Consider the following 20,344-nt stretch of genomic DNA (forward strand, 5'->3'; position numbering starts at 1 on the left):
AGCTAGGTAGGCATACTCGGTACATTGTTGGTAAGGGTTTTGCAATTGTTTGGCTTAAATTTAGGTGACAAGGGTACGAGACCGGTGATAAGTAGGGATTTATATAGCTTTCGGATCTGGAGTATTGATATTAGTGGCTGAATATATATACCGTAAACTCAACAGTTTTCGTGTAGGGTTTGGTTGGAGATATCATAGGTTTTGTGTAGTTTGTAGTTCTTAGCGCTAGTTCAGGTGACTCTTCTACTTTGGGTTTGTAAGGTACTGAGAGTATGTATGGAATTGGAGACTATTTAGATGGATCCGGATCCGGGTAATTTGTATATAGGGACGGAAAAGGGGTAGGTAGTGTGGACGGCATATGTTAGGAATTGTAGATGAAGAGATCTAGATATAATTGTGATTAAGGAAGCAGTATCGGATTCTGAGAAAAGGAAGGGGTCTTGATATCCAGAGTGCTTTATCACAACACTTACTTGGTCGTTGTTAAGATTGTAGCTTTGTAAGGAGGGAGACCTTTCGTTTTGGTGAGACAGCACCCGTCTTGATACAAGACCTAGGGTTGGGGTTGGGGTTATCGTGTGATATAAACCTGGTCTCGAGGCCGGATATAACCCTTCATAGAAAGTAGCGCGCAACTAAAAGCTTCTCAACTACACCAGATTTTGATTTGGGAGCGGCGGCAGGAAGCTACGGTTTAGATTAAGTATAGCAACTGATATCGACTGAAATAACGTTTTGTATTAGGTAAACTTATAAAAGAGAAGACTCGTTTTTCTTGGTATCATGGAACAAAATAGGATTTTAGAAAGGAAACTTAAGGAGACGTTTCGTTTAAAGAGATTTTAAAAGAAGTGAACCATTTTTTGGAAGGGAACGCCCGGTGTCCGGGGGGGTATACTCGTGTATCTCGAATAAAGAAATGGTGAAAAAGAAGAAGACGAAGAGGAAAGAAAGCACCGTCTGACGCCATGGACAAAACGATAAAGTATACTTAAACGCTGGATTTTAAAATCAAGAATAGGAAGAAAAGTAAAAGGCGTTAGAAACTTCAAATCATCCAAAGTACCGCATAAAAACCTCCCAATTCCTCTCCCCCTTCCCGTCCGCCACCGCGAACAGAACATTCCTAAACCACCCTTCAAATTCACTACCCCTCCCCAACAACAACTCTTTCCAAATCTGGCAGACCTCCTCCACGGGGTTCTTATAACTCCCACATCCAAACGGGCTTAAACAAATATCCGAAATCCCCTGGTAAGCCGCCATCCTCAACACCGCCCTCATCTTCTCCTTCTGTAACTCTCTCTCCTGCGGGAAACTATACAAAGACCCGCTTTCATCCAACTTTGGCCTCCGAACCGGCGAAACCGAAATCACAGAAACAGATCTCCAATCCGAATCCGCCCATAATGCATAATTCTGTTCGGGACCCCCTCTTATTATCGTAACTCTAGGACTGAACAACCCCCCACGTTCGGGTAACGGATAATGATGTGGAGCAGTACCACCGTCATCACTTGTCATCAACGCTGTAACAAGATTACTCCGTCTTGCTAATGCTTCTTCTGGTGCGAATACGGCGCCTTGCCATAATCCGCCTGGTGTCTTTTCGTTAGCGGTGTTTAGAACGGCAACGTGTTTGGGGCAACCAAGGCGGTCGGAGGTTTGCATGCTTAATGCTACATCTACGGGGTCCGAGGAGGCTACTACCGCTATTCGCGGCCAGGTTTGGGAGTTGGCGTAGGGGCCTGGGTAGGGGAGGGGGTCTGTGGATTCGTAGTAGATGCTGTAGGATTGGCCGAGGGTTGCGGAGATGGAGGGCCAGAGATCGCGGGTTTCTGCTGAGGCCGAGGAGGCACGTTGGCGGAGGGTCGGCATCTTTTTTCTTTTGGTAGTGTATATATTTTATTTTATAGAAACTTAAGTAGATGTGCCTTACAACCCGGCTGACTGTAATCGATTGATAGAGGCACTTGTGTTGTCGACGTTGTTGTCCTGTTGGATTTCCCAAAAAGGAAATTTTATCTGTTAACCGGGGTTGGAATTGGGAAATGATGCCGAGAGCGGGAATCGGCTGGTTGTGCTTAGAACAAGATGTGTTGTTTCAGGACGCGAACACCCTTGGCTAGAAAACTGGATTTTTGTGTCTCTTGCACCAAGGTCGGTAGGCCAGGATCTAGATTTCCAGGTGGTCGTCTAGATCGAGCAGTTGGGGTCCCCTCGTGATTTGCACTTTTCGTAGGGTGGGGTTTTTCGAATTAGGCTAGTTAAGCTAGCCTGTAAAACAAATGGGGTTCGTATGCAGGCTGTTTATGACGGAAGCTTCCAGATAGAAGCTATCGTTTTTCCCGATATCCCTCTGTTCCTTTTGGGGGACTGAGAGGGTCGGTGGTCGAGACTCTTCTTTGGGGTAATTAATATTATAGTTATTACTTATAAGTTATAGTCTATCGTGGTATCAAAAAGAAAGAAAGAAAGAATCCGGGTGTATGATAAAGAAGTAAAAGGGTATCGAAAAAAAGTTGGTTGATAGAATCGAAAAGGCTTTTCCCTCCAATTGGTTACTCTTTATAAAAATAAAAAAACCGTTGGAATTCGAATAGCCTTCACATCAGTGTGGAGTAGTAGGTAGTAATAGTAACAGTAGCAGTGTTAATTAATGTCGAGAACCAAAGGGATATTTGATCACAATGATGTGTGCAAAAGATCAATTCTTTTCTTTGCAAGGAAAAGCGCCACCCTTTCTTAGGGACCTTTTTTGTTCGATGGCAATAGATTTGGGAATTCTGATCTGGGACAGTCTTCACGGTTGCTTATATACACTTATGATCTCACTGTAAAAAACACCATTACTTCTTAATCTGAATAATCCACACTCTTGGGGCGTAAAAACTCTCGGCCCTTATTCCTTTTCGTTACGATACGGGAGAACCGCCAAAACGGAGCCAGGGAAAGAAAATATGATTTTGAATCACTTTAATCACTGCGCTGCTTTTTTTGTTTAGAGATCCCGTCCCCGATTCGTGCATTTATGGTTCAGATCGTCCCGGATATAAGAGGCTAGATTCACCAGCTCGAGGGAAGGGAGAGGGTAAGCTGAGTCGAAGAGATCCGAGTGGATACTGTACGCTGAACCCTACTCTGTAGTCTGGTTTTCTTTTTCTTTTCTTTTTTTCTTTTCTTTTTCCTATGAGGTGGGGATTCTTTTGTATGATGATATCGATGAGTGAGAAGGGTTTCCATAGATCGGTACGCGGACATGTACAGGGGAATTTGGGAGGGACCCCACAGGGCCGTGGATTTCAATGGACATGCCGAAGAGGAAAAGTTAGGTGTGGGAAAAATTGCACACAGGAACAACAATTAAGTTCAGTTCCTTTTTCCCAGAGTGGAGCTTCACATGGCTAGCGAATTCATCATCCTGTTTTGTTTTTTGGGGCTTGCTAATGCGAAAGGCTAACTACCGGAGCAAATCGGTGTTTTGATAGGCTTCAATGGGTAAGAACTTCATAACTTTTCTCGCTTTTTTTAGGCTGGGAGGCTTGCGATTTCCGAGCTTAAAAAGCTAAAAATTACCTTACGATACATCGGGAGGTGTACCTTTGCACACACCCACAAAATAAAGATCTCAATGATAGTTTTGGGATTAAATCGATCCACCTTGTCGGGAATCGAACCTAGTTCGGGTTTTCTTTAGCTTGATAGAGTACTTTTCGTCGAACCGCATTCATGTACCGTCAGGTATTAGCAAATGTACTTTTTGTGTGGTTTTTTTCTTTTCTTTTCTTTTCTTCTATTCCTTTTCGGAGAAGGAAAAAAAAAAAAAAGTTCGAAGTGGGTCTGGATAGTTACTCATAGACACAGATAGTATTTGGAACATTCTGGCCATAGGATAGACTATTCCCCCAGAGGACGGTGTTCCGGCGCCAGGATGCAAATGTAGTGTAATGATAGGAAGTAGCTGTATGTTTTTTATTTTTTATTTTTTTTTCACGTTTTCTAACCTGCAACATAGATGGTGTCTGGTTGGGCGTTTGGATAAAATGGATTGTACATCTGCCTAACGGCTTTTTTTTTAATAAGGTTATACATATAGCTTGAGCTCGCTCGGAGCTTAGAGCTTTCTTGGTGTTCTTTTCTTGAGATAAAAGCCATTTTCATCATCGTGCTAGGTTTTTTATGCAAGTGCTGGTGACAGACAGCTACCGGACAGCCTTGTTTTTTTTGAAATAGCGTAATGTAATGTATGTGAGGTTGACTGAACATCACATCTCCTGGCTTCGGAGATAAATTGCGAACGAAGCTTTTGAGGTCCTTTTTTTTGACAATTTTTCATAACCAGCATAATCAAGTGACTTTCGATGCAGATGTGATAAATTTTTGTTTCTCTTCGTGTCCTTTTTCGGGGTGTCCCTGGTCTGGGCGTTTACTGGTTATGTTTCTTTTCGGAGCTGCAGCATGCCGGCCAAGCTTGGGGCATTTCCGTTTATCCTTTTTTGAAAAAATCCCCTTCCCAAGAAAGGTGGTTATGGCCGTCTACGGACATTCTGGCTTATCACGAGGCTTAGTTCTCCCCATTTTCTGAGTTTTGTATACCGTTTTTGACCATTCGATCGAAGGGCTGTCTTTTTTTGGGTGGTGTGGTGGTTAGTTTAACGAGTGGCTAAGCTCGAAAAGGCAGTTATGGGTTTCCACGCAAGCCTGTCTTTGATCGTTCATGCCAACTAGCAACTCTATCAATGATACGCGTTTATGTCTGAGACTGGTGCTAATTTCCAGAGGTCGACGGAGGATGAAAGCGGTCAGTTCATGGGGGTGGGATTCGTGATCACGGAACACATATGAAATCACGGGCTATAACAGAAATTTCTTTTTTGTATTTTTCTTTGAAAGGGAAACGGGTAAATTGACCATGGATGCGAACGCCGTTTTACGTTTTACGTCCTACTAATCCTCTTTTTTTTTCGTTTTCTGTTTCGCACAGACGGAATGATAGAGATTCCTTTCTCACGTCAGCGTGAACGCTGTCGACGACGGAATAACTTACCTAACCGCCCCCCAACAAGCGAAGGGGGTTGAGAGGTTCAAGGAATAAGCGGTGTTACATATGCTCTGCTGTTGCTGTACCCTTTTTGTTTTTTCCTTCTCTTATACGAGAGGGGTTCTCTGCAATGTCGATTATATTCCTATATAAGAACGCGGAATAGACGAAAGGGACGCTCTAGTATACTATTGCCGTAAGTTGCTGTACTTCCACCTCGGGATATGATGCAAGGACGCATGCTGCAGCGTCTTCCCGTTTTTTTACCAATCAGAACGGCTGGAGAGGCCAGAGGGTGGGAAAAGATCACAAGCTGAAGAAAAAATATCACAAGAGGCTCGCTTTTTTATGGCGTTTACCCGTTTGCTGGCGAAGAAGCACGGATCTGTCTTATTGGGCGATTTTAACAGCTTTTCTTGTCCCGCTTCGGTTTAAGTTAAGCTAAGTGTCTAAAACCTGTGAGAGTTTGAACTGGACGGGAAATACTTTGTCTGGGTGTGGGTGGATCTGTGTGGTGGGTGGTGTGGGTGGGTCCTTTTCACATGGAGCAGTGATTGTAGCCCAACAGACGAGATCTGGCGTTAGATTTGGGATCTCGACCGCAGCACCCGAAAGCCTGGGTCCAGATAGGCGAGGCGAGAGAAGGGGCTTGTACCCCCCGAACCTATCGCGCACACCCGTGTGTTAGGGTATCCTATGATGTAGGTACAAGAAAAAATAAATATAAAAATTATAGGTTAGGTATGTCAGTTTTTTTTCTGGTTACGTGCATGTCGGCACACATCAAGGAAGGAGTTGAAAGGGCTTCGAATGGGGTTCTATTCACCGGGATGTTCCTTTCACTGTCATGTCCCTTCCCCCTCCCCTGGCCGGATCACGGGCTGGACTTTTGGGTTGAAGGGCCCAGGCCCGCAGGGTGAAGGGTGGCCTAGAGCGCGCCACGGAACGCAACACTCTTTTGGAGTAGCTATGGTGAAGCCTGATCTCGTAACCGACCCTGTAAGTCGGTAGGCCCTTGTTTTCTTTTTGAAAGTATTTCCGATCCTAATCACCTAATCACGAGGGAAAATAAATAAATAAATAAAGTGTTTTAACTGATAATGACAGGCGCGACGGATTTCGGGGCTTGACTTTGTGTCTCTTCTTCCCTTGTCAACTGTTTTTGGGGGGCCTCGTGGTTCAGGGTTCACTTCTTGGCATTTTTTTTCCTTTAAGCGTTTTTAGGCTCTTAGTGGATAAGCTTGAGAGGTTTCGTAGATGCATGTTTCTGACAGATAGACGCTGGGCTCTTATCTGCACTGTGCCGTTCCGCCCCCCGTCATTTTTTCATTTTTCGGGGGGCTCCTTGGTTAATTAATTATAATCACAAGAAAAAAGTGTCGGAGACAATGGCTGGCTATCCTCCGTTAGAGACAAACGTGATGGGATTTGAGTTAGATCTATCTCTTAAGACGGGAAATATGTGGCGATGTGCGTTTGTGGGTGTGTATCGTCGCGGAACGGGTCTATCATATGGTACTTTGTATCATATAGCGATTCGTTATGCCGCGCTAACTACGGGTATGTTTGTATGTCCCGTATGTCGGCTCCTCTCTATACTCTTTTTTGTCATGATCAATTAATCGGGGAGTGGGAAAAAAGACGCGGATTGTTTCATGTGGAGAGTTTGTTGATACCTGGCGAGGCTCCACAAATCGCTGACCTGTGCCTGAATAACCTAAAAACTTCCAGTTTTGAAAGGCATTTTTTTATAGCCTCCCCACTCTGGACTGCCCGCTTGACGAATTCGATCTTTTGGATAAGCTTCTTTTCTGTTTGGGCATGCCTTGTTATTTTCCCTTTCTTTCGTTAATTGAGATTTAGGAGGCTTTAGTTCGATGCGGACGATACATCCGTCCGATTCGCTAGGGTGATTTTTTCGAGCCTTGACCCTCTCTTTTATTAATAGGACTGTCGGTGGCTTTTTCCAGTGACTTCATATGCATATCAAAAGCTATATTAGCCCCGAGCTATAGATCCTGCAAATCGGGATTTTAGGAGCAGCAAATCCAAAATGCCAGACCCAGAGCCATCGAGACTAAGTATCAAGATAGTTAGAACAGACATGTCATCTGTACATACATGTCCATTCAATACGATAGAACTAGTATTCCCGAGATGCTGCTGCTTACTGCATCCTATCACGTAGAACACTAGGTGGGACAGGTCGCTAGAAGAGGAATAGCCATCCGTTGTACATGCAACGTATACATACTGATGTATGTGTATGTGTACTTTGGTCCAGGTAATTTTACCCCTGCACTGAAGTGCCGTCGATTCAAGATGCCTGTGATTGGTTCAATTAGGGAATGTCTCAGATCCAAGATCTTAGATCTATATCAAGATGCTTTTTACTTCCCAGGGGTTCCTGATATCATGCTGGGTTACCTACCTATTGTCTTCAAGTAGGTGATGTCGACGGTCTGTTCGGTTAGTGGTCATGCAATGTGCGCAAAGGGGTGCTGGCTGCTGTGAACAGATCATGGCCGGCCGTGATGGGATGAGATTTCGGTGAGTGTTTCGTGCATTAAAACTTGCGGCTTTTGCTTTTTTGGTGGGATTTTTTTTTTTTTTTGTCTGCTTTAGCTTGCTCTTCTTTTGACATCCCAACAACACACCCGGTTTTTTATTCCCGCTTTTTACCCGATCTTTTTTTTCTTGCTTTAACAGTTTCGAATATATTCTTACTCTTTGACTTGATCGATTTATTGGACGGATTGTGAGCGGGAGCGGAAAGAATTGCGAGGGGTCCTCTTTTCAAGCCGCCGATGTAAGTTTGTATCCCGAATCTCCGAGGGGAGGTGTTTCTCATAATGCGGTGGTACATGGAGAGGTCCACCACGAATGGTAGTGTAGTTTCAGGGTGTGAGTGTGTCATCCCGACGAATGGGGGTTAGGCATAAATGCGTGAGCTATCCCCGCTGGTTAGATACCCATTCGAGTCGGGATGAATTAGACTTGCATCTAGCTCCACCAAGCTCCCCATGCGAGATCTGATCTTTGACCGTATGCATACTGTACTGTCTTGGCTTTCGGAATCGGGGCTATGGCTGCTCCGATTGCGAATTGAAAACTTCCTGTTTTTTCGGAGAACTTTTCATTTTGATCTGATGTGTTTTTCTTTCAGATCAATTGATTGAGGGCGATCGTATTTGTTTCCAATCTGACTTCTCTATTTGAAATTTGTATTTTGTATTTTGTTCTTTTCGAGATGTAGTCAATGGTCGAGGCTGATTCGGGACTCCAATTCGGCTCTCTGGCGTTGAATTTGATATTATAATTGACCCTGTTTTTTTTCCCTTTCCCCTTCACACATGTCAGGGCGTAAGGCAGGGATGCGAAATGCAATGTTACTCTCTAACCATCTTGCATTTTGGACTCTTATTGCCTCTTTTTCAAATCCATCGATTGATGGATTGCATGTATAATCCTCATCTGAGGATGTGCGATTGGATAACATGCATCTTAACTATTTGGCATCATCGAATTGTAGCATTGTACCATGCATGCATGCACATGATAAACGCCGGATTAGGATCCCAGAGCTCCTTTCAAGCTCCTTGTAGGGATATCTATATCCAGAACCAGCTGCATTATCAATATCCCTTCCTTTCCTTTCCGATTTCGGTTCCTCCCCCGCATCCTCTGGTTTCCTCGTATACGGAGTGCCTTGAACCGCAGTTTATGCATATGCCCATATTTCTTTTACTCCGGATATCGTAGAGACACGCCACAAGTTAATTTGGTCATATGATTGGATTTTTCTTTTCCCCAGTTGTGATGTTTTTTTTTTTCCCTTCATGCAAACGGTGGTGTTTTTCTTTCTGACCATTGTGTGATGATTACAGCATTGCATAGATGTCTGCAAAACCTCGTCTAGCCTCTCTCATACGGCCAGGTACGCATAATAATGGGTGCCGAACTATTTGCCGTCGGTATCTTTACAAAAATCCTCGATTGTTTTCTACGAGTCGGGTAATACAACAGGAGAATAATGATGATAGTCCTTCTGTAGAAGGCACTGCTGCTAAGGCAGCTAATGCACTTCCAACAACTGTGAAGGAGCTTATTCTTACGAAGAATGATATTAAAGATCAAGCTGCAGTTAAGGGGTGGATACAAACTATTCGGAAGCAAAAGGCAGTATGTTTTGCGACTGTGACGGATGGGTCAACGGCACAGACTGTGCAGGTTGTTATGACCCCGGAGCAGGGAAGTGCGTAAGTAACGCTCTCCCAGTGTGGATTCTTTGGGCTCGTGAATATATAATAATTCATCTTTGTTGGGTAGTTTGACAATTGGTGCTGCCGCAAAAATTACCGGTTCATGGCAGGAATCACCGGTTAAGAAGGGTCAGCAGAAAGAACTACTTGCTGCAAATGTGAAGTTGCTGGCTGAATCTGATCCCGGGGTAAGCTTACGAAATAGACATCTTACATATACTACTCCATGCTTACGTTATATTCCAGACCTACCCCCTCCAAAAGAAATCCCACACATTCGAATACCTCCGCACAATCCCCCACCTCCGTCTCCGCTCCTCAACCTCTCGCTCAATCCTCCAACTCCGCTCAACAGCCCTCTCCCAAATCTCAACCTACTTCACCACTAACTCCTTCACTCAAGTCCACCCCCCCATCCTAACATCCTCGGACTGCGAAGGCGCTGGAGAAGTCTTCGCCGTCACATCCAGTGATCGAAAACCATTCTTCACCGATCCAGTATACCTCACCGTATCATCACAATTACACCTCGAAGCCATGGCACTGGCTATGTCGAAGGTGTGGTGTATGTCCCCGACTTTTAGAGCGGAGAAGAGTGATACTGCAAGACATTTAAATGAGTTTTATATGTTGGAGGCGGAGATGGCGTTTGTTGAGAATGGGATCGAAGAGGTTATGGGGGTGGTTGAAGGGGTGGTTAAGGCTATCGCACAGGGTTTGGTGACTAATGAAGTTCTTAAAAAGGATTTATTGACAAGAAGGAGTGGTGATGTGGGGCTTCTTGAACCTGAGCAATTGGAGAAACGGTGGGAGGGGATTATAAATATGCCATGGAGACGGGTCACGTACACTCAAGCTATTGAGGTATTGGAAAAGGCGGTGAAGAGGGGTGAGGAGTTTAAAGCGAAGCCCTCAACGATAAATACCAATTATAAGGGTACACGAGAGGTTCCGTGGGATGAAGGTGTGGAATTCAAGTTCCCGGTCGAATGGGGTATGAATTTACAAAGTGAGCATGAAAAGTATCTGGCTTATATAGTCGGAAACGGAGCTCCAGTCTTCATCACCGATTATCCGAAACATTTGAAGCCGTTTTATATGCTTCCAAACAGCAACGGTAAGGATGAAGAAGGAAGGGAAACAGTTGCATGTTTTGATTTGTTGTTACCACAAATCGGGGAGATTGTGGGAGGATCTATGAGGGAGCATAGGTATGAAATGTTGGAAGAGGAAATGAAGAGACGGGGGATGAGTGAGGAGAGTATTAAGCAGTTAGGATGGTATTCGGAGTTGAGGAAATGGGGGTGTGCGCCGTTGGGAGGGTTTGGAATCGGGTTTGATAGGTTGTTGGCGTATTTGGCGGGAGTGGAGAATATTAGGGAAACAGTGGCTTTTCCGAGATGGTTTGATAGGTGTTTGTGTTAAGGGGAGGAGGGATATAGTGGTATTGAAGATTTGACCCTACGAGGCGGTTCTCTCGAAGTTTGAAGCTAGTATATACTCTAGCCTAGGTATCTAGGGTGGGGTGTAGGATATTATATATAATTGGGATGGCTTGATATAGTTGAAGCGAGACTACATGGGCCGAGAGACTCTGCTTACGGATTTGTACATATTTTACTTACTCCTATATTGGCCTATAAACCTCCTCTACCTCGAGTGCCTGCATTCTGGGCTAAGAAGCTTCTATGTGTAGAATTCAAAGTTTCTAATTGCACTGCGGAATTTCTAAGTTAAATAGCTAGCCCCATTATTACGCTGACAATTGGTTGTTTCAGGGAAACGTCCTAAATATGGCAATAAAGACACCGGTTTTTTCCAACGTTCCGTGCTAGTGGCTGTAAGTGTTATAGAGACTAGAGTAACGTTCGGGACTGGGTAACGTTTAGCAGACTCGAGTCTCAAAGTTTCGCTGTTGAAATTCATCCGCAATAGGCTCCTTGTTGTATTTTGAGGATACAAATGCGTTGTGGATCCTGTTACCTGCTGCCGCCGCATTGCCGGGCCTGGGTGCAATGAGGCCGACTTAACTCGCGAAACAAACCACGCGTGGAAATATCTTAATGCCTGTGATATTTAAGAGGAGTCATGATAGAACCAACCTGAGCTTTTGTTTCTGTGACTTCTTTCAAGATTGTCTTGGAGATGTTCGCTGACTCATTGCTGAAACATTCAACAGCATTGTGAGAGATTAGGATATTGGCATGCAGCAAAACCAACAGCCTCGTCGAATTCGCGAAAGTGAATTACCTAGTTGGAATGTTCCACAAATTCTGAAGTCACTTTCGTGACTCAATCAACCCGCGTATCTTTTAAATTTTGGACACGAATCAACGTGATATCGCTCATCGGGCATTCGTGGACTATAAGAACTAGGCCTGTATCTCTTCTTTCATCTAATTCACCTGTTCGAGAACCCAGGCCTTCGAATCAAACGTCTCATCAGGATCTAGAACCCACACCCAGATCCAACCAGGGAGTAAACAGCGCAGCCGTCTATACCGGCCGCGACTCACCAAAACAATGTTCTTCCCACCAGAGATCCTCCTTAGTATTCTCGAGGAGCTGAAAACGGATCGTAATACCTTGCATAACCTTCGGCTTGTCGATAAATACTTTTGCCAGGCTGCAACGGATATTCTCTTCGGAAATTTCAGCGTACACTATGGATTCAAACATTCGGTTCCTCAGATGAAGGCTATCATCAAATCTCCGGGATTGCAGCCATACATCCGATCCTTGCATTTGCCCAGCGAATCTTTCTTCCCGATTGCGAAGAATTGTACGTAGATAATATATTACCTCTCCTCCCTCCCTTCCGCCCTTCTTTAATTTATTCATTTATTCCGCTGCCGCGTAACTGTCGTACTGCTGGTTGAAGGAAAACTAGGGAATGCTTCAATATTAACTCTACTTATAATAAATAGTCACCTTGAGAGTCGGTGGAAGCTATAGATTCCCATGGTCTCGTGACTTGTCAAAAGAAGTTGAGCCGCCAACTCGTCGTAATTGCTACCAACAGGAAACGGATTCGGAAAACTATCGGGGGTACATGGAAGTTCCGACCAACAGGCGTGCACGGTTCAGTTTCAACGTCAAACGATACAAAAATGAATACGACAGGTATACAAAAACGCTCACCGGCTTCTTAAAAGCATGTGTGAATCTGCGAGCAATTCATATCACGACCGGGCTGGGCTATGACGCTGAGCGTTCAGAGACTTGGTGCTCGATGATAAAAACTGACGTATTCCCTATATTGGCGAAACATAAAGTTAAGAAGCTTGAGATATCGGCGGCGTCAGGCGACTGCCTTTTTAGAATGATCGATGGGTACGAAGACAATGGAGATATGAATTTCGACCAACTGCCTATGTTCCCAAGGTATACACCTCGGCGTTTTGTCGTTATACATCGAGGAGCAAGATCATAAGTTAACACGGCCATGTCAGCGTTAAATCTCTAGCTATCAAAACCCATTGCAAAGCGAGATTTGAGCAAAGATTTAATAGGCAAGGACTGAGTAAACTAAATAACTTTCTCTCCACCATGACAAATCTCACAGCCTATTCAATCAGCAACACCGAGTTAAAGGTACGAGCCGTGGAACTCTTACCCACACGATGCACCGACAATATTACCTCCCTTGACCTGGGCTGCATGCTCTTGAACGGAGAAATTTTCGAAACCTTCAAATCTATGATTTCCTCGATGCGGTCACTAACAGATCTAACACTGGACACTGTCGTTCTTTGTTTGTCAGCAAATCTTCAACTGGAGGACTACCCCGAACGAAGGCTTCCTAAAGGGATGTCTCCGACCCCGCCCCCCGAACGTATTGTTGACCCGTTCAACCTTTTTGGACACAATGGTGCCATCGACGCCACTGATGGCCTGTTCGGCCCTTTTGGACAATCTTATACCCCGCAACCTGTGTTTAATTTTGACATGTTTACCTTGCTTGAAGAAGCAAGGAACATACCCACCTATGCATTCACGGATCTGTCTGCCGGAGTGACTTGGAAGTCCGTCTTTGATATGCTTCAGGAACGGCTTCCCAAGCTCACTGAATTCTACTTTAAACGACTAGTGTATACTGGCCCTCGTGCGTTGAACGGACGGAATATTCTGCTATATATTCCAGTCCAAGACCTTGAGGATTATAACCGAAGGGACTTCCAGAGATTTGCGAGAGGTGCCAAGGATATGGAATTAGTTAGCACTCTTGAAAGCGACTATTTGGCACTTGAAGATCTTAGAAACACGGTTAATGAGAGAAGACAGAAGTGTGGGCTAGTTGAGCTGAAGTCTGATACTAAATCTGAAGGCTTCGGGAAGGTAGATTCTGGAAATGATGCTGAGGGTTTGGGAAAGGAAATCCCAGGGTTTGAGCACCAAACGAAGAATAAGCGGATCATTATAGTTCCACATCATAATTTATGGCAGGATAGCGGCTCCTGCTGCATCCCCGGAAACTCTGCGACTGGGGATTTGTGTTATTGGAGAATTTAGTGATATTGTTTTGGGGGTGGAGTTTTTGGAGTGAGGTTGCTTTAATTTGGTCTGTGGACTAAAGAATTGGCGTTATAATGCGGTAGCACGAGATGTCACTTCCTCTTGTCTTTTTAGCTAAATGCGTACTTACTGAGCATGTAACCGATGAATCAACTACCTCGTGACCCCCGGTATATTTTTTGGCATCCGTGACAAGGCTCAGCTGGCGGCTGAACCATTGCGGAGACTTACAACCTCTGTGTCGTTCACCATATAGAGAGGGACTCGACACCAATATATTTACGAAGCCCATTTCCAATCCATCCAAAGACCAAATGTAAGCCAGAAAACCAAACCCGATGACACATGACCACGTATTAGTGCATCCATAGCACGTGTAAAGTGTATATAAGGACCCAAGTAGAGGCACGGTCGCCAGGAGAAGGCCTTGACAATAACCATCACTACCTGTCCATTCCGGATATAGATCTATCAATACTTCCAACTATCTAATTAATCCACCATGTTTTTACCAACCAAAGGTTTTCATGAAATTTCCAAGTACCTCGACGGTGATCAAGTCTCCGACTCATCGATAAATAAATTTCCCAAATTGTAACGCCAGAATTTTGGGGCTTGAATACTCTAGGATCAGTCAAAAGAATTTACCATTCTATTCCTCAGATGAGGAAGATAATTGATACGGATTTGCACTTGCATGTAAAGGCTCCTACAATCACTACCTCATCGTTTTGGCCTTGGGCGCCAATAGAGCGTATGCCACCCTCTTCCCCAATTCTTCCCAATCGAACTAATAATCTAATCTTGGCCTAGAATGCTCTAAACCGGACTGTGCCTGCAATAGTCCCAACTATGCTCAAACAAAATTCGAGCCAAACAACCGAAGCTTGAGGGCACAAGCCGAACGATATCTCGCAACCGCCATCGAATTACTAGAAAAATGTCAAAACCTTAAGAAATCAAACATCGAACCAAGATTGACGACTAAAGATAGTCGTCAGGATCAGAGAAATATACGCTGGGGTATGCTATGGGCAGCTCAAATTTTCCCTGTGATCGCAAAGTTAAACATTCCGGAACTTCATATCGAGGGTGCGGGCGAGCGTGCTTTTAAAAAGGCATTTGAACGAGGAATGTTCTTGCGTGGATGTCAGGGACGGAATCGTCAGCGAATGATAGAGTTCCCTAAGTATGTGCAACCCCTCAATAGGTTTGATATCAGTATAGCCAAAAATCCCGGGCACATTTGACTAATGAAATAACATTAATTTAGTCCCAAATCACTAGAAATAAAGATCACTGAGTGCCCAAGAAATTCGAAGGAATCCATTAAGTCGGACTCCATGTTGGGGTTGAATGAAGAGCTATTGTGTTATGACTTGAGCTTTAACGCCCTTGAAAACCATTTTACTCTTTTAATTTTCTAGTTACATGTTAAGATAATATATATTTCACGAATTTAGAGGGCTAAACCAGTACTCCTATTGGAGTTGCTGTTTTGAATCTATTACTGGAACAAACGTTTGCATTTAAGGCCCTGGCCATGGACCTGTGTAGGTAAGGATCCTATAGAATAAAGTGGCACTGTAGTACGAAAATCGATCGATAGAACAGTAGTTTGTTAGGTCCTGTGTTACCATCCTGTTGTTGTATTTTAGAAGGCTGCGCTCGATTACGAACGCTACCATCTACCACAGTTGGAGAGCCAGGAGACTGGGCAACCATCTACATTCATGAACAACCGTAGTCTCGAAGCTAGAACAATCGCATATCTAAAACATGTCGCTTCCAGTACCCACAGAACTCCTTTTAAATGTTCTACACAGATTAGGTCGCAAATCACTCCGCAATCTTCGCTTCGTCAATCACCAACTGTGCCAAGTCGCAACAGAAGTCCTCTTCCAAGACCTGAACATCCATTATGGCTTTCCTCGCTCTGTTGCCAAAATGAGAGCTATAATTGATGCTCCATCACCAGCCTCAGGCCTTCCCGTGCGGCTCTGTGTAAAGAATTTATTTTTACCTAGCGAGTCATTTTTCCCGCGGGCTCATAATTTCTTCAAATTAGTGACCCAGAACTAATAATATCATCTTCACCAGCTTTACGTCACTTGATATAACTATCCATTCCACAGAAATTTTTCGAGGACAAATCAGCGAATATAGACAGCCAACTTTCTCTCTAGCGTTCCAAATCTTGATTCGTTTAGAATCGCCGGTACCGCGGTACCAATCTAATCAGAAAACCTGGTCCCCAAATCTTTTCGCCTTTGTCTGATAGCACGCATCTTACCTCTCTCAGCTTATGTACGATATTCATTCCCGACCCCGCCACCACCAATTATTCCGCATTCGATGATTTTAAAGCAATGATCATCTCAAGGCCTTCTCTCAAGAATCTCGAGATGGGATATATTGCACTTTATCACCCTATCGTCAGGACAACCCATGGCCCAACAGCCCGCTTTCGGGCGCCAAAGCATCAGACACTACGTTATTGGGGATTCGATGCTCTGCCTCCGGTGAATTGGGCTGCTATTTTCGTACTGCTGCGGGAAGATCTTCCGAAGCTTACTAGCTAAGAGTTTGGACGCTTGATGTATGGGGGTGATTATTATGGGCGTAAATATGGGTGTTCAATGCGGAGGGAAACAAGGCTCATGCTAATTGTTCTGGTGAATCAGAAGTCTGCAATTATTTCGTCTGAAAGATTTGCGGAAACGGTGAGGGTTGATGAGTTAATTAGCCCTTACCTAAGAGATCATTCGGAGTTGGAAGCTTTCAAGTAGGAGATTGATAATAGGCGAAGGAATGGTGGACTTGGCGGTGTGGGCAATTCCGACTTTTTATCAAATTAAGGAGGAGGAAGAGGCTGGAGACTCTGCATGCGCCGAGGACAGCAGGGCCACTCGGTGTGGCTTTTTGCATGATCCCTTTCGGCTTGGAAAAAGGTTTACCTTTTACGTTTCTTGGTACTTATTTCCGTGGGAGGGTAGGTGCTAGTCTTGGTAGGCCTGAGGAAGGGACTTCGGAATCCTTATTTTCGAAAGGTGTTAACTTTGAATGCTCGGTTGCAAAAGAATTCATCAGCACCGAGGTTCAGATCTGGATTGTTCGAAGGATCCTAGGATCTTAGGAAGCAGGCGGAATGCATGCGTGCAGGTATCAACTATAAGAATCGATGCATGGTCTCAGATTTAATAGAACTAGTAGCTACCGTATACCCTATTACGTCTTTGAATTATCATAAATTACTATTTTAGTCACAGCAACATCACAAATCAATTTCAAAGACATTAGAAATCGAAGGGACATGCTGCATCATTTACTGAAGGAGGAAGTACAGTCTATTTAAGCATTGATGCAGTATATGTACATGAAAAATCTATACCAGAAGAGGGAAGACGATCAATAATACACCGCCGGATCGTTCTCAATCAAATCGGATATCGGAATCGATACCGGGTATTCGAGAGAAAAAAGCTTAAGGCCATGTGGCCGTCCGGGCCCCAAGCTATGCCTCCGGGATTGAACCAATGCCTCTGCCAATTATCTTGAAGAAGTATCGGCGTCGCAACCCTCTCCACTTGGTCCGTCATTGGCTTGGATATTTTCCACCAAGAATTGGTGTCTAAACCTTCAGGATCTCCCTCCTTCGGATTAAGCTACTATTAGCGCCGTCCACCCACCATTGTTGGGGCGCTAAACAGCGAAACATTGAGAGCCGATTAGTTGCTATAATCCGATTTTTGCAGTAGACTTTTTGCAGGCTAGTTTTGTCGAGACTTCATGGTAGACGCCGCCAACGTCATAACAGGGACGCTAGGTGTGGCATTTTAGGATACAAATGCCGTTTTGAGTTGTCGTGTGGTCTGCTTTGGTTCTCGTAACACAACCGGAAGATCGGCTCCGTCCGAAAAACAAAGCATTCGCTGTCAATCCAACAGGCAACTCCTGACAGACGACTCGAGATTTTGAGCAGTCAGGTGAGATACCGGACTGTACATATTGTATTCGTAATCCCAACAGTACTGTGTATAAAGTAAGTATATTCTATGCAATAGAAGCGTATGCTATAAATGCACCCCAATTAATTTGCGCATTGACATTCACACAAAAAAGCGTTACTCAACGGCCCCCAATGGCAATTATCAGCTGGATTTCCACGGGCGACCCGAGAAAAATCACGCAGCCTTCGCTTGGGCTGGATGATTGGCTCGCAGGACCCCAGGTAAGCTTAAATTAGCGTGGTAGAGCGATCCGCGTGTGGATAAGCAAATGCCAAGATGGAGCCAAGATGGAGTCCGGAATTTGCCCTTTTCTCTTAGCCAAAGCGGCCAATTTTTGATGTAGGCTACCCTTTTTCCTTGGAAGGAAAGCAGGATTTCCTCAAAGACTTTTTCTTCTCCTCCCCATGAAAGTTTTTCCTTGTACATAAACTATTTCCCTTGGGGGGTACTTTTTCGTTCAACGTGGTATTTGATATGTAGATCGATCTAGGGTTCTTTTTTTTATAATCCTATACGGATTAAGCTTTTCCAACGGGGTTTGTTATCGGTTGGGTAGAGATTTTTGGTTAACATTTCGGAAATGTTCTGGAGTTTTTCTTTTCTTCTTTTCTTCTCCTTTATTTTATTTTTAACCTTTTTTTATTTTATTTTTAATCATTTCGATCTGTTGAATAAAAGAAAATTATGGTGCCGTCATGCGTGCGGCATATTCTTTTCCGAGTAACCGGCCCCGCCCAACCTTATCGAGGCATCTCGAGGATCGAAACAGTTAAGGCTTGCACCACTCTGTTCCACGAAAGGACGAAGAAGCGAGGAAGCTTACGTATATGGTGTGCAGTCCAGAAGTTTGGGCTTGTTCGCTGGGTCTTGGGGGGGGGCAAGGCAAATAATGGTGGTCGTCCCACCTGGTTAATTGCTAATTGGCAGACGGACACAGCCTTGGGGCCAAGTGCCAAGAGGGCCGCCCAGCGGGATCCTTGGGGAAGCTGGGACATCTTGGGTTCCAGTGATCTCTTTGATTTTCCTCAGGACCGATATCCGAGAGTCTTTTTTTTTGTTTCTAATGATAGTTTCCCGTCGGTAGATATTGAACGAGGTAACATGTATATCCACGGGATGCGCGGAGAGTACGGAGGATGACATGACATTCAGAACCTTAGACGGAAGGGAATAGTCCCGAGACGACGTTAGAAGACCTACGAATAAGGTTTGATGGCATGGTTTTTAACCTTAAAATTGTGTCTTGGACTTGGGAGGAAGTGAATCTTGGGCGGGCGGTTTCTCAGCTGCCAAAACTGGTATCCGGGAAAAGCAAAGGGACCAGAAAGAAATAAAAATCTTGCGCAGGCCAAGTGCTGTTTTGCTGCTTGTTGCCTCTTATAAGACCGTCGGACAAGAAAATTGCTGATTCTTGGCTTTGATATTGCAGCGGATCAAGCAGAGGTTATTAGGTCAACAGAGTCAAGCCATATTGTTAACATGCTTCTTATGCACCGACGCTGAGTTTAATTTAAGGTCTTTCTTTTTTATTAAATAAAATTTTGAATCCTCTTCTTCTTTTTCTTCTTCTTCTTTCCCTTTCCCTTTCTTCTTCTCCTCTTCTCTTCTCTTTATTATTTCTTTAAGCCAAAGGGATAAACCGAATCATATCGCCGGCATCATTCGATCAAATCTCAGCGGAGTCGAATCAAAACCGGTTCAAGTCGCTTTACCCGGCAAATACTGCATGCGGACCGTAGTTATTATCCAGTAAAGAAGAAGAAGAAGTAACTTTAGATAGTTAATTAACCCCTCCCCAGCAGCATCTCTCCCCAAGATCTGTCGTGGGAGATATAGTTTGCCGGTGGACTGGGTACCCTTCCCTTCTTTCCCGAACATCCCATTCATTCGATTCCCTCTCTGCCGATAGGACTGCACACTGCATCTCGAACTTCCAGATCATCCCATCCTAGGACTCTGCAATCAAACGAGTACTTCCAACAGATCTCAACTCGAACTATCATCAATCAGTCACCCTGCGCGGGGAGCTCTAAAAAAAGACTCTTTGACATATCAAACGCCCGTGGATTAGCGGCTAGCCGGCTCCTTGGATCGATCTCTCTCTTTCTGGTCCTCTCTTCCCTTTAATTCCCACAAACCTGTTCGCTCCGGGCCCTGGACTGAGCAGTCAACGTCCCTCGCTTTTAGATTTTTATCGTGGCGTTGTTGCTTTTTTATTTCTCCGCGGTGCATTTCACACTTAAGAAAGAGCGATCACAATCATTCGCTGCTCGCTGCTACCAGGTTTTGCTCCAACGCTTTCCGGCCCACCACTTCCAAACCCACATCCACATTCACATCCACCACGGACATCCTCAGGTCCCCATCAAGGTACTCTCTGGTGATATCCGCCTATAATCAACCACCTCGACCGGCCGTATATATTAGCGGTGGCGTCCGCTAGCATTTAGCCCTCATCTCTTCTGGATTGGACCTACCGAAGCAGAGCTGTCGAAAGAGGTCAGACTCCTCCC

General features: G+C 44.5%; 3 protein-coding genes across 3 annotated transcripts; 2 read left to right on the top strand and 1 right to left on the bottom strand.

Annotated features, from left to right (window-relative positions):
• Positions 1–1,056: 1,056 nt before the first annotated feature.
• DFL_003325 (uncharacterized protein) lies at positions 1,057–1,881 on the bottom strand (the record flags this gene model as incomplete). Its single annotated transcript, XM_067632247.1, has 1 exon — positions 1,057–1,881. One exon carries the CDS (start codon positions 1,879–1,881, stop codon positions 1,057–1,059), a length of 825 nt encoding a protein of 274 aa, XP_067490534.1.
• A 7,112-nt stretch (positions 1,882–8,993) lies between these two features.
• Positions 8,994–10,731, top strand: DFL_003326 (uncharacterized protein; the record flags this gene model as incomplete). The annotated part of the gene is made up of 4 exons (XM_067632248.1): positions 8,994–9,018; positions 9,099–9,303; positions 9,374–9,494; positions 9,553–10,731. 4 exons carry the CDS (start codon positions 8,994–8,996, stop codon positions 10,729–10,731), a joined length of 1,530 nt encoding a protein of 509 aa, XP_067490535.1.
• A 1,098-nt stretch (positions 10,732–11,829) lies between these two features.
• DFL_003327 (uncharacterized protein) lies at positions 11,830–13,818 on the top strand (the record flags this gene model as incomplete). Its single annotated transcript, XM_067632249.1, has 3 exons — positions 11,830–12,088; positions 12,234–12,690; positions 12,759–13,818. The coding sequence occupies 3 exons, from the start codon at positions 11,830–11,832 to the stop codon at positions 13,816–13,818; spliced, it is 1,776 nt and encodes a 591-aa protein (XP_067490536.1).
• Positions 13,819–20,344: the final 6,526 nt, after the last annotated feature.

Source organism: Arthrobotrys flagrans, assembly GCF_004000055.1.
Source record: "Arthrobotrys flagrans strain CBS H-5679 chromosome Unknown unitig_0, whole genome shotgun sequence".
NCBI lineage: Eukaryota > Fungi > Ascomycota > Orbiliomycetes > Orbiliales > Orbiliaceae > Arthrobotrys > Arthrobotrys flagrans.